General features: G+C 59.4%; 3 protein-coding genes across 3 annotated transcripts; 2 read left to right on the plus strand and 1 right to left on the minus strand.

Moving 5' to 3' along the window:
* Positions 1-3,092: 3,092 nt before the first annotated feature.
* A1Q1_00342 (uncharacterized protein) lies at positions 3,093-5,523 on the minus strand (the record flags this gene model as incomplete). Its single annotated transcript, XM_014325991.1, has 6 exons — positions 3,093-3,377; positions 3,417-4,387; positions 4,481-4,867; positions 4,917-5,161; positions 5,258-5,460; positions 5,518-5,523. The coding sequence occupies 6 exons, from the start codon at positions 5,521-5,523 to the stop codon at positions 3,093-3,095; spliced, it is 2,097 nt and encodes a 698-aa protein (XP_014181466.1).
* A 1,409-nt stretch (positions 5,524-6,932) lies between these two features.
* Positions 6,933-7,574, plus strand: A1Q1_00343 (uncharacterized protein; the record flags this gene model as incomplete). The annotated part of the gene is made up of 1 exon (XM_014325992.1): positions 6,933-7,574. The coding sequence occupies one exon, from the start codon at positions 6,933-6,935 to the stop codon at positions 7,572-7,574; it is 642 nt and encodes a 213-aa protein (XP_014181467.1).
* Positions 7,575-11,308: 3,734 nt separating this feature from the next.
* A1Q1_00344 (uncharacterized protein) lies at positions 11,309-11,982 on the plus strand (the record flags this gene model as incomplete). Its single annotated transcript, XM_014325993.1, has 3 exons — positions 11,309-11,682; positions 11,729-11,823; positions 11,903-11,982. 3 exons carry the CDS (start codon positions 11,309-11,311, stop codon positions 11,980-11,982), a joined length of 549 nt encoding a protein of 182 aa, XP_014181468.1.
* Between the last annotated feature and the right edge of the window lie 1,508 nt (positions 11,983-13,490).

The following is a 13,490-nucleotide window of genomic DNA, read 5'->3' on the forward strand; positions in this document are numbered from 1 at the left end:
CATTTTCGACAGTTTCGATACGTCAACCGTGGGAAACATTGGGACTGCGAGGGGCAAGCTCCGACCCCATTTTCGACAGTTTCGATACGTCAACCGTGGGAAACATTGGGACTGCGAGGGGCAAGCTCCGACCCCATTTTCGACAGTTTCGATACGTCAACCGTGGGAAACATTGGGACTGCGAGGGGCAAGCTCCGACCCCATTTTCGACAGTTTCGATACGTCAACCGTGGGAAACATTGGGACTGCGAGGGGCAAGCTCCGACCCCATTTTCGACAGTTTCGATACGTCAACCGTGGGAAACATTGGGACTGCGAGGGGCAAGCTCCGACCCCATTTTCGACAGTTTCGATACGTCAACCGTGGGAAACATTGGGACTGCGAGGGGCAAGCTCCGACCCCATTTTCGACAGTTTCGATACGTCAACCGTGGGAAACATTGGGACTGCGAGGGGCAAGCTCCGACCCCATTTTCGACAGTTTCGATACGTCAACCGTGGGAAACATTGGGACTGCGAGGGGCAAGCTCCAACTGCATTTTCGGCCGATTCGCAACTGTCACATGTGCCCTCAATCCGTGATGCGGGATGAACCAAGGATGCTTTTTCGCAGCTAGATGACGCTCCAAAATGTGTCAAGCACATCTACAGTAGATCTTGCAGAACTCCTATGCCGCCAAGGTATTTCTGCTGTACTGTAGCCGCCATTAGAGCAAGAGCAAGACTGTCCAGAGCACGCTACACCACTACAGTTCTCTAGTGAGAGTATTCGGGTGAGTGTTTCAGTTCCAGTATCGGTGCGAGTTTTGGTGGCAGTTTCAGTGACAACTTCAGTAGTGAGCGGGTGAGAGCTTTTCAAGCCCATCTTTGGTGAGAGCTCTGATCATGTGGCCGTCAGCCCTGGCCCCGCCCCGACACGGAGGCGTACAACGCCCCTCACCGCAGCGCGCCGCAGACCCTCGCCTTGCGCGTCTTGCGCGCCTTGCGCGCCTTGGCCGCTTCTTGAGGCCAGGCAGTGAGCAGACGAGCGTCCCCAGCGCCACTGATTCCTCAGGTCGCACGTCTGATCTTGGGTCTCGGCCATGTTCTCAGTGTCCATCGCCCGGTCTCGCGGCTCTGGCTCTCATCACGCCCTCTCCCCCTTCATCTGTTCACTGGCGAAGTAGGGATTCGTGGGTGTGGCGCGGTGGGGATGTGGGCCTGGCGACTGGGACAGAGCGGGGCAGAGCGGAGCAGCGAGTACCCGAGCCTCCAAGCCAATAGACGCCGAGACGTCCGACGTCCGACGCCGAGCATCCGAGCACCCGAGCAATTTCGCAGATCGACACCGGTCCACGAGCAGAGGCCGATTTCTCGGCCCGGTCGATCGCCGATCGTCCACTCCCTGGAGTCTCTGCTCCATTGCGAGACAGTCGAGACGGTCGAGATAGTCGAGAGCAGAGACTGACGCGGGGCCAGGCTACAGACTGGGGGTTTAGTCAGGGGATCGAAGCGGAGCGAGCGGGGCCGGATGCACTGACATGAAGGTGGGGCGGCGCGCACGGGATAGAGAGTTTACGCCGAGGACGGAGGCTCGGTCGAGAGTTCAGGCCGGCGCTACGCGGTAGTCCAGCGGTAGTCCGCCGACACACTGGGCTGATCGCTGTTGACAGTCAAGAGACACAGTCAAGAGACAGACTGGACCTTGCTGGCGCGGCGGGGTCTGCGTCCTCGCCGCATCAGCCCCATGGATCATACTGGCCAAGCCGAGTGTCGCTCGCGACTGACTTGGTGACGTGACTGTTAGTGTGAGAGTGTTAGTGTGACGTTACGTTGAAGGAGGCGTGTCGATCATTCAACAAGCCAATCGTCTCCCCCACCCGAACCGCTTCCCGATGGATGGTGGTCCGACACTGCTGACCGAAACCCGACAGTGCCGATGAGCCTGGTTGGGTTGGTGTCGGGTTTGAATGGAAGACAGGCGCGAAGCGCGTGATGCGGATGAAGACCGAGGTCGGCAACACGGCTGCACGGCTGGTGCGGCACGGTTAGAGGGTCAGGCGGAAGAAAGTCATTCGCCGGGCCCCCACTCTTCTTCCGCTTCTGTCGTTCCTTGCCGAGACTCGCACTGGGGCTCGCTGGTCAACGATGGCCAGAGCACACGCCACGAACTGCATTCGCCGTGATTCCATTGAGTCTCCAGTCTCTGGTCTCGACCCCCCCAGCTCTTGCGGGCAGAATACAAATGCGATCTGTTCATCGTCATCATGAATGTCTGAATGACAAGTGTCGATCATCTCGTCCAGACCCTGCTGATGTTCGTCGTCCGACATATCGGCCATGTTTGTCTGCCTGATCCACACTGGAACGTCGATTACCTCAATGACGACAATTCTCTCGGCCTGCTCATCAGCCTCGATCACCCAGGCACGAGCGTGAATGCGGAGCACACGAGAGACCGTTCCGCATCTCACGCACCTCAGAGGATATGCAGCGAGTATGTCCCGAAGACGTAGCGACGCAGCCCTTCCCATGGTTCACGGATTCACGCCCAAGGGCAGTTGATACAGTTGATATCTCCAAGCGAACCTCGACCTCGGCACAGCCGTACTTTCCCCTCTTACTCTACCTGTTGTATCGGAACTGATACCGAAACGGACACAGGGGCGCGGACACAGCACACGGACACTTGAGCATTTTAGGCGACGCCCACATCCCACCTCCCACAGCTCCCCTTCCGGTCCTCCCATTCGCCACGCCTGAATGGCCAGGCTGGCCGTTGATCCCGCCCTCTTCGACCGATGTCGGACGCGATGCCGCCTGTGCCGTGTGCCGCTTTCTGCCGGTTGTGCCGGAGTGTTGATCACTTGATTAACAGTTCAATTAACGACGTATCAACGGGCCATTTGGGCCAATCAACACCTCTGTTATTCGTAGGGTGGGTGGGAACCTGTTGCCTACGCTGGCTCTGCCTGGATCGTGCCTCATGCGATTGTGGCTCATGGCCCATGACTCGCCCGCTGTGCCCACTCGCTCGCTGCGCTCGCTCGCTCGCTCATTGACCCATGAGTTATGCATATGCTTCGTGATACCAAGAAAACCAAAGAAAAGACTTATGCACCAAATATCGGCGGCGACTCGCCCGGCAACGGGCTCATACCGCCCAGCACGATCGTGCCCGGCGGCAGATCCTGGATGTCGCGCGCCGCTTCGGGCGTCGCGACCATGATGAACCCCTCGCCGTCGCCCTCGCGCAGCATCATGACGCCCGACACGGTCGACTCGGCGAGCGAGTTGAGCACGCCTGGCGTCGGGTTCAGGCCGCGCACGCCGTGGGCGCCGAATTGGTCGCGCGAGAGTTCCGTGATACCCAGCAACATCTCGATCGTGCTCATGTCCTGGGTTGTCAGTTGAGGTCAAGGCAGAATCGAACTCACCCGCTTGAGGAACGGCAGGTGCGTGCCGGGGCCGTGCACTAGACGGTCGTAGCAGCGCCGCGCCTTGTCGAGGTAGATGCTGCCCTCCCACTCGCCGCGGCGAGCCCAGGTGTGGTACAGCACCAGACAGGACAGGTTCAGCGTGTACACGCCAAAGAAGAAGAGGAGCTCGGATGCCTCTTCGAGATTGACGACAAAATCGACCGAGTACCGGCTCAGCTTCATGAGGTCGACCCATTCGTCGGTCGAGATGCTGACGAACTGCTTGAACTTTTTCGGCAGGTGGAACGACCACGGCATCAGCGGCCGGAAGAAGAGGAAGCGCACACCCGTGTAGAACACGAGCAGCAGTCCAGACTCTTGCACCCGCCGTTGTGTTCGTACCGTCTGGAACTTGGCCGAGTTGTAGTCAAACTTGAGCGATATCGGCAGCGAGTCCCGCCACACCGCCAGGTCGTGCTGTAGCCTGCGCATCGCCGGGGCATCCGTCTCCGTGACGCCGTCCGGTCCATAGATCAGCGTGAGCACCCTCGCAAGCAGCTTGGACAGCGAGTACAGCCGCTCGAAGAACGTGTTGCCGTACACGTGTCCCACCGACGCCTTGGTCAGCACAGACACAGACAGCGGCGTCGATGACATCGAAGGGCTGATGGTCGGAGAGTTTATCGAGGACGACATGGTCGAAGAGGCCCCAGAGTTGGAATCAGAACTCGAGGGGAAGGAGTGAAGCATTGAGACACCGTCCTTGGCTGCTCGCCAGGTGTCGATGACCTGCAGGCACTTCCATACTCGCACTTCGCGTTCCAACCGCGATCGTGCGAGTCCGAGATCCAAGGCGAGGCGGTACGCGGCAGACAGCCGGTCACGCTGCACCGATACTGGCGATACTCGTGGTCGATCGGCGAGCTCGTCGACGAGACACAGCACCAGCAGCGTCTGCACATTTTCCAATGTCGGGACGAAGTGGACGTCTGATAGTCAGTGCCGCATTCCACAGCCCACCCGGTGAGAGACCGAAAATTAAGGTACGATCGACCTTGGCTCCCACCGGTAATTACACTCACCGTTCTGCTCGAGCTCATATGGGAGAGATGCCCTCATTGCTTCAAAGAGGGCAGGTGAGACGACGCCACGGGTGGCAGCCACAGCAGCCATCGCATGCCTCAAGACAGGACCGGCCTGCTCGGCCTCCGACGCTGTCACGATGGGAAGCAGCTCACCGATGTGATCGATGTAGTCGGCGACAAGACCGTCGACGGCTTCGCTCCAGCTGCTCGCTCCTTTTGGTGGCGGGTGCGACTGAGCATCGACCTCGGACGTCACACTGATGTAGCCATCGAGGCCCTCTGTCCGGACCATGCGGAAACCCTTGTCCATGCAGTACTCGGAGAGTGTCCGGCTCAGCGGGAGGGTCGGCATCGAATGGATAATGTAGGGGATCGAGGAAGGTCCTGTGGGTTGTCAGGTACGGAGCAACGATACCTCAATGTGGGCACTCACCTGACCGGTGCACTGCGAATGTTCGTTCTCTCGACTTGAGCGGGGTCTCGACGCTGGTGACGGAGCTTTGCCGCGACATGCCCAGAGAAGACCCTCGCGAGGTCTCCGAGTCCGAAACAGTGAAGGCCGGTGGCCGCCGTGGAGGCTTGTTCAGCAGCCCGCCTAGCGGAGGGAGGTCCCACGAGCAGAGCTCATCGGTCGCGATGCACTCGATGCAGTGTTGGGCTTGCGGATCGATCTCGCATCTGTCACGGTCAGCAGCTCATCACAAGTGCCGACGGTGAGCTCATTACCTTAGTTTCTGAGAAGTGTCAACTGTGCCAGCGATAAGGGTGACTCACCTGTACACGACACCGGTCGCATGCCTGTGCTGGGGAGGAAGGGTTGAACCGCGGCGGGTCCCGTGCAGGCGACATGAGGTGAAGGCAGCGACAGTGACGCCGTCGGCGGCGTGCACGGCGCAGTCGTTGTGAGGGTGAGCCGGGAGGCGGAGTTCGACGACGACGAGCGTTATTAGTTGAGCGGTGGTCGTGGGAGGTTGAGTCTGGGAAGAAGGTGTTGGGAAGGAGACAAGGGTGGGGGCTTGTGATCACCGGTTAACAGGCATGTCGTGGGCTGCGTCTAATCTGCGATAAAGATTGGGGGTTGTGGGGAAGGTTGAAGCGGGGGGGCGTAGATAGGCCCGGAGGGGATTTAAGAGGGGAAGGTGTAGATGGGCGAGAGAGATATGCGATGGGAAGGAGGCGTTGAGCTCGGTCGTTGGCCACGAGTGCTGCTAAGAGTGTGTGCGGCTAGGGACGGCGGACCGGAGTAGGTTCGGGAGGTTGGCCGTGCTGTCGGTGTGTCGATGGTGGTGAGTGGTCGATGCGAGCTCGGGTCAGCGGACAGGAAGTCAGGTCCGGCGAGGAGAGAGAGAGCTTGAGAGTTGGGTGTAGGTGCGGCAGGATCAGAGCAGCAGAGGCACGGGTGTGTGATCGAGGGTTGACGGTGTTGCCGGCGGCGGGGCGGACGTGAGTGTGCCAGTGGTAGGGAGGTGGGGAAGGGCTAAGGCCGAGAGTCGAGGTCAAGTTGACACCGGGCAATCACCAGGATGGTACCCTTGCTCACCCTGGCCCTACCCCGCATTCACGGCCTCGTCCACCAACGAGCAACCGTAGACGGTGTGAATCGACACGGCCAGTCAGGTCTCCCACGGTCCACTCCCCTCGCTAAACCGTGCCAATCTGAAATCTCTATTATAGATGCCGATCCTTCCCCCCCACTCTTCCTCTGTCCCTGGCCTACGCTGCCAGGCCCACACGCCCACACGCGACCGAGCATGACCGCACGTGACCATGCCATCCAGCTTTTGCCGAACCCGACAGGCCCGACAACTGCCGCTCAACACTGCGCCTTGGCTCTCATGCCTTGGCTCAAGGCTCAATGAGCCGACTTAGCCACGTCACGTGCAAGCCTTCATGCCGATGCCGGAGCGTCCCATCAGCGTCCAAGCCGGTTGAGCACAACCGCTCGACATCCGTTTCGGCACAACGCTCTATTCTTCCAGGACAAGCGGCTGTCGCGCAATCGCGCAATCAAGCAACGCATCCCATCGTGCCGTGCTATATACAGACACTGCCATGCGCTAGTCATGCGCCATCCTCGGGTCCGACACGATGCCGTGCTGCTGCGGTGCCGCGCTGATAACATTGCGCGGCAAGACGAGTGTGTAGAATGTGTCGAGGGTTGCGCGGCATCGGCACTCACGTCTACCTCGGCATCTAGCACGCGCATCACTCACGGCAGGAATACTCACGAAGCGTCCTCGGCATCATGCCGATACTAATGTGTATATCAAGACACAGCGAAGCATGTCACAGGCACTATCACTCACAACTTCCTACACTCACACACACACTCAAAGCGAAGCAATCACAACAACGCTCTCGTCTGCAGAAGTCGATCGCACACACTCCCACCGACCAGACCCTCTTTGACAAGTCATCCGTCACAATTCCACCGAAGCTAGGAGCAACAATGGCCTATCCCTACCACCACCACGTGCACTACCGTCCCCGCCGCTGTGGCGGTTTCCTCCGCGGTGTGCTCCTAGTCGGACTGGGATTCTGGATCGCCCGGGCCACAGAGCGAAGGCACCACTTGGAAGGTCCGCGGGGCCCCTGGGCTGCTCCGCCTCCCAACTCCCAGTCTTCGAACTCTTCAAGCTCCACTAGCAGTGCCCCCTCTGAGGGTTCTGAAGGCGGGGTTTGGGGAAGGGGAGGCTGGTGTCGTCGTCGTCGCGAGGAAGCCATACCTGGAGGACCGGTAGCCTACGGCCCCGCCGAGGTGCGCGGGGAGGATGTGCCCGCCGTCCTGGCTGCGCTGGCAGCGTTCCAGAGGGCTCATCCCGACCCTTCTGCCCCCTCCGGCATGCCCGTCACGCCCGCCACGCCCATCGCTCCCACCGCTCCCCCCGGCGAGAGGGACGAGAGGGAGAAGGAGAGCGCGCCACCCGTCACAGAAGCCAGCACAGCCAGCACAGACGTCGCGCAGAGCAAGACCTTAACGGATCAACGCAAGATGGAAGAGGACCTGGCCCGGATCGACCGTATGTCTGCGGCATTGCAGAGATTGCGTGAGGCGATTGAGAAGGATGGCCACGGCCCACGCTTGGTCTAATGTTCCAAATCTCCAATCGCTCACTGTCGGCAGGTGATGGTCGATGACATTGGCGGAGACGGGAGTGAGGGTATAAGGGTGGAGGCGGTTTTGAGACGGAGTAGAGACGGAGTGGAGACGGAGTGGAGACGGAGTGGAGACAGAGAGATGCTGTTGACCTCTTGCACACGACCTCTTCCCCGCTTCCCCGCTCCCCCGCTACCTGTCGCGCTCACTGGCATCCCCCGCTATACCAGAATCACCCCTTCGATACAAGGTTCAGAGACAGTAGACGTGATAGACGATGCAAGATCCACACGACTTCGCGGAGAGCGCTCTGATCTCGAGGGTGCGAATGTCCATCTCTGTGTCCGCCAGATGAGCTCGATTCTCCAGTCTTCTCCGACCGCCCACGCCATATGGTACCGGGGCTGGAGGAGGAGAGGCAGGGGGGTTGTGGGACGGGTAGCCGGATGAGAACGGCGAGGACGACGAGGACGACGAGGACGACCAGAGCGGTGATGGGTGTGATGGGGATGAGGACAGGAGACGCAGCAACCAGCACGATGGGCGAGGGCATCCCCACAGACCATCCGCCATGCGCTCTCGAGTCTGACGAGTCTGCTTAGTCCGAATACACATTTGCTTCGCTTCGTTCTCAGACTCGCCCCCGTCGGACGTCGCCCCCGTCGGACGTTGCCCCCGTCGGACGTTGCCCCCTCGTGCTTGGCCATTGGGCTGAGGTCTGCCAGAGGTTCCAACCATGACTGAAGAGGGACTGGTACAGTCACCATTGAGCGTCGGTAACGGGCATCGGGAAGAGGGTGTCGTGTCCTTTCTGACTGTGTCACGGTCCAGCCCATGGTCACATGTCAGGTCCGGGCACCGAGAGAAGAGGCAGGTAGAAACGCAAAAGATGACGACGTCGGTAGGAGAAGGCTCAAAGGAGGGAGGTGAGGACAGGAGGCGCCGAGGAAACGGAGTTGACTAACGGGGGCGAGTGCGCAGGAGAGTCAGTGGGCACAGGTCCGGCCGGCAATGCCTAGCTTGGCGATCGAACGACCATCGCTCCCGCTGCGTTCACCCAACCTTGGCCCTTATCGAAGAGAGAAGGCTGGAAACATGACAGTGAGGAGGGCGTCCAGCTTGTCTGGTGGGCCCGGGAAGTCCAAGTTCAGCCGGCTTAAGGAAAGGACGTACGTTGTGCCGCGTGGCCCGACACACAGTCTCCTCGTCGCCGTATCTGTTTCTTCAACGTTCGAACACCGCGATCGAGTTTTGACCCCCGGCGCAAGTCTGGAGGTACCGGCTCGAGGATCAATCGATCCCTCCAGACGTTCTCTGTCCTGCTCACCGCCATTCGAAGCTCCTCGTCCGCCTCTGCGCTTGCACACCCAGGATGGAGAGAGGAAGCAGAGGTCTCCGGATACGATAGCCGACGGAGATCAAGGTGAAAGATCGGCCACCGACCAGCTGCCCTCATCCAGTAGGCAGAGGGACGTCCAGCGCACGACGGTGTCGACAGTCAGTGTCGGGGTCCAGTTATCAGCATGAGTCTCCAGAGCATAGGCGATGCGGGGCAGCTTCAAGAAACGAAGCTGTGGGAGAGGAGAAGATCAGACGCTCGAGAACGAGAAGATCGGCCGCAGGAGGACCGGTAGATCATTACCGCGCATGCACGAGACTTGATGGGCCGGGCGAAAGTCCGAGATTTGTCTGTCGATCGATCGCCGAGCCCGAGTCCTGAGCCTCGGTGCGAGACCGCGATCGACCGGTGTTTGGCCCCATCCCTGCCATGTTGGGCCTGCTCGCCCTGTCCCATATGCCGGCCCTCCTGTCCACGCCGCACGCACTGCATCCTTCTCCCAGCGCCGGTAGAACTTCAGCAGTGCGATGCGAGCACATGCTGGAAGGGTGCAGATGGATGGTGCTGGCGGCAAATCTTGTCTACAGCATGCACTGAGCTCGAGTGGTGACCCCTGCAGCTTTGGCAGGTCTCGATCGACGCGAAGGGGGGAGGGGGGGTAACGGCCTGCCAGTCAGCGAAGTGAGTGCACGATTGCTGGTCATGAGGGAACTTCATGCCATGATCGGGGTTGTCAGTACGGTAGTCAGCGCCCCGCACGCGGAGGTCCGCACCCACGAAGATGAGAACTAGTTGATGTGGAGGTGGAAGAGACGAAAAGAGACAAAAGTAGCAATAAGCTGGTCGTAATGACTGACCAGACACCGTCCCCACGCACATCGCCATTCAACCGCGCAATATCAAACTTAGCCTAGCCCCAGCCTCGCAATGTCAGTCAAGCCTCCATACGTCAGCCAGACATCAGTATTCCAGGTTTCCAAAGCTGCGAGCCTAGGTCGTGCATTGTTGAACATTGGTAAGACAAAAGCTTGACCAGAGCCCACTGCTCGATTATCGCTTGTCGCTTTTCTTAAAGCCACATTCTCCTTGCTCGTGCCTAGAGAATCTGGTTCTAGCAGCGCCATCCGAGGCACGACGATAGTGCATAGTAGTATCCCAGTTGTGCAGTCGCCCACACCGTATATGGAGGTTGAGAACGTGCCGTGGCGCTGGCTAGCCGAAGTTAAAGAAACCAAACACCGTCTTCACCTGGTTGCTTATTGCCCGACGCGTCAGTACGCTGTGAGACATCAGCCAGGTAAGTGAGTACCCAGTATGGCCCTACTCTACATGCCAGGACATGCGGAGTGTCTTCCGCCCAGGAGAGTGTCCAGGAGAGCAGACGCCACGCCGCCACACCCCCTCGACCTGCGCTAAAACAGCCATGGCGGAGGATACCTCAGACATACCTTGTGTTCTCCATGCCAGGCTGTGCCGAAGGGATGATCACGGCATGCTTGTATCCCCACATGCTCACCCCGCATACTGCGCAACTAGTGCGGTATGTCGCGTATCGATTCGAGCTTCCAGAAAGGCGAGCAAACGTCAGAGGCGGTCTCGTGATCCTCGCGAGGCTTCGATCGCGAGGGTGTCTCGTCGTTGTGGCGTTGTGCGACATGTGCTACCTAAACGACATAGGCCTGAGGATTTAGGCCCTCTATGTAGCTGAGCGGAAGTCAGAGCAGCTCCGAATGTCCGGCCCGAATGCCGGAGATGCTTTCGGCCGAGGGATTGTCGCCGCATCGGTGCTCCGGGGAAGGCGACGGTGAGCTCGCTCACTAAGATGGCTCAGCATTCCATCGCAGATCGCGAGATGTAGTCATAGCATAACCCCCGAGACCACTTCGTCTACCCGTCGAACATCACTCCGTGGAGGTTGTTAGAGTGTAGTGAGATTCCATCAGCCCACCCGGAGCTGCCGATACGACACTCTGCTCGGTTTCAGCCAGACATCGGTACCACTCTCTGCTTGGAGTCAGCCAGGCATCGGTATCCCCAATATCAGTCCTGTCTCAGAGGTACTCACCAACCCACTCTTCATCGTCTCAAATCTCCATCGAATGTCGTTCTGGCAGTCTCAGTGAGACAGGACGAAGTTTCCAAACACCGTCGCTGTACCTTTGCTGACAGGCAATCAGGCAGGTGGTGAGTACCCTTTCTGCGCAGTCTGCGAAATGCCTCAACCTCCGACCTTGAGCGCTTCGAGCGCCACACCCTCGATCGAACCGCCGTTCCCAGCCCACCTGCGCCACGGCGCACACCTGCACAACCTCTGCCGGAACAGAACATTCACGGCACGCCTGGTAGTACAGTTCTGCCGCGCCACATATCCTGCCTGTCACGACATGTCATGCCTCGCACGCGTCAGAGGCGCGCTTCTCGAGTCGAGAACGGATGTACGCGTATGCGGAGAGCTGGACTAGGGCTGAGGAGACGCCGTCGCGTGATCATCGCAAAGCTCTGTAATGCTGAGAAAGAAGCTCGATCGCGCACGGATGTCTCACCGGTACACGCCTCGACAGTGTCGTGGCTTGCCAAGAGGCAGATGGCATGTGGTACCCCAGACCGTGCTCCACATGTGCACCTCCAACTCGCAGCACTGCCTCGGTCTGGAGCAGTCTCGATCGAGACTGCTGAGAAGGTTGGGCATGGAGGCATGGTTTGCGTCCGACGGAACGCTAACGCAAGCTTACGTGCTTTACCGTTCTGTGTGAGGTGGTACTGGTAAGCCTTGCCGCGCGACCACTTCATGGATCGAAAGGTCCTGCAGGATCCTAGAGGATGTTGGTGCGAGTGTCGATGAAGGGGTGCAGGATGCAGATGAGCCTTCCGGCATGCAGGACCGAGAGCATGGGTTAGGCGTTGGTTCGTCAGTACAGTTGCTGTCCACCGGAACAACCTCGGCATGCCCGGCACCCTGTGGTGAGTACGACGTTGGCGGTAGGTGCGAAATCCGAGCCGTCCGAGCCGACGCTGGACCCCGAAGCCGCCGACATGGGGAGGCAGGGCATGATCGAGTATTAGGGGCGCTCGGCGTCTTGAGCGGATCAGCAGCGCAGCTCGCGGTACGATCGCGGTGTTGACGCGGAGAGTATCGACGGAAGGAACAAGGATGGTCAGGACAGAAGGAGGGATGATGATGCAATGGCGTCGAGCATGGCACACCACCTCATCCACCCTCGTGCATCCTGTGAGATCCTGGGCACTCCTGACGCTGACGGTTCCTGCGAACCTGCATGCAGCAGCATCGCGATGTGTGCTCACGCCGATAGGAACGCAGGAACCGCGAGACAGACCAACCCTCAGCATTACGTCCGCCTTACGCCAAGAGATTCGCCGTGCTTTCCTGAGCTCTTCGATTCAGTGCAGGATCCTACTGACAGGCGTTCCCAGGTTGCAGAGACTATCAACAAGAGGATCAAAGGCAGTTAGATACGCACTAACTCTTCCAGCACGCACATCTGTCAATGACGAGGCTGAGGCCAGATTACGAGGTGAATGAGGGGCGCGCGCCTCTCGCAAAGGGTGGTGAGTAAAAGTTGAGGATTTCGAGCTGTGAAAGAGACGTCGATTGGAGGATGACACTAGCGTATTTCTACGCGACCCTCGGCTGCGCAGGACGGAGCACAGACTCGCACTGAATTGTTTTAAGGTTTTCCTCTTTCGCTAGCATCTGGGGAACATGCAGACGCAGGGAGCCTCGGTGTCGGCACATTTCCAGTGCAATAGCATTCGTCGCTCGGCTCAACTCTCAACTCTGCTGATGAAGAGGTGATTCGACAGGCGGCCCAGGAGGTGGTCGGTAGAGTTGTTCTGCGCACAAGGCACAAGGCAAAGTTATGCACCCGGCACAGAAGGAGATCATTAAGCTGCTTCGCGCGCTTCTGCCGAAAGAACTGCGAAACTCTGATCACTCGGACTAAATCCTGCACCGAGAGGAGCGCGCGTGGCTGACGAACTCATGAGCATTGTGACCAGCCTTTCGAGTAACCTCGCGGGGGTCCTTGCGCACGGATGGGGCCGACTGACATGCCATCGTGACAACGCGGGGTGACCCAAAGCGACCCAGAGCCGTGAGCACGGACTCGCCTTAGGTTGGTCTCATGCGAACTCGAGCCGCAGAGCTGGGCCGCCAAGGGCTTGTGAAGGTCACCTCAGGTCGCGTTCACGCCATCCGGTCTAGGCAAGAGAGGGACCCTGGCACGTGCTGCCCCACGAGCTTCTCCACTAAGGACGCCTCGCGCGCCGCTGCAAGCCAGCGCAAGCCTTCAAGCCTCTGCACATCACGGCGCAGCGCCAGCGCAGCGTGATCGCGCTATGCTGGCGCGATCACCACTGCGATGTGATGTACGTGATGCACTCGCCAGCTCGATACGTCGCCCCGTTGTTGTTGGTAGCGAGCTGTGAACCCTATGCCCAAAGCTAAGAGTTTCCAGACTCGCCGACATGCTCAATCAGACGGCGTTGTGCTGCGTAAGATTCCATCTCGCCACTGCGTGCGGTGGTACGTAGACTCTCCGTCTCGCTGGCCG

This window comes from Trichosporon asahii (assembly GCF_000293215.1).
Source record: "Trichosporon asahii var. asahii CBS 2479 unplaced genomic scaffold scaffold00020, whole genome shotgun sequence".
NCBI lineage: Eukaryota > Fungi > Basidiomycota > Tremellomycetes > Trichosporonales > Trichosporonaceae > Trichosporon > Trichosporon asahii.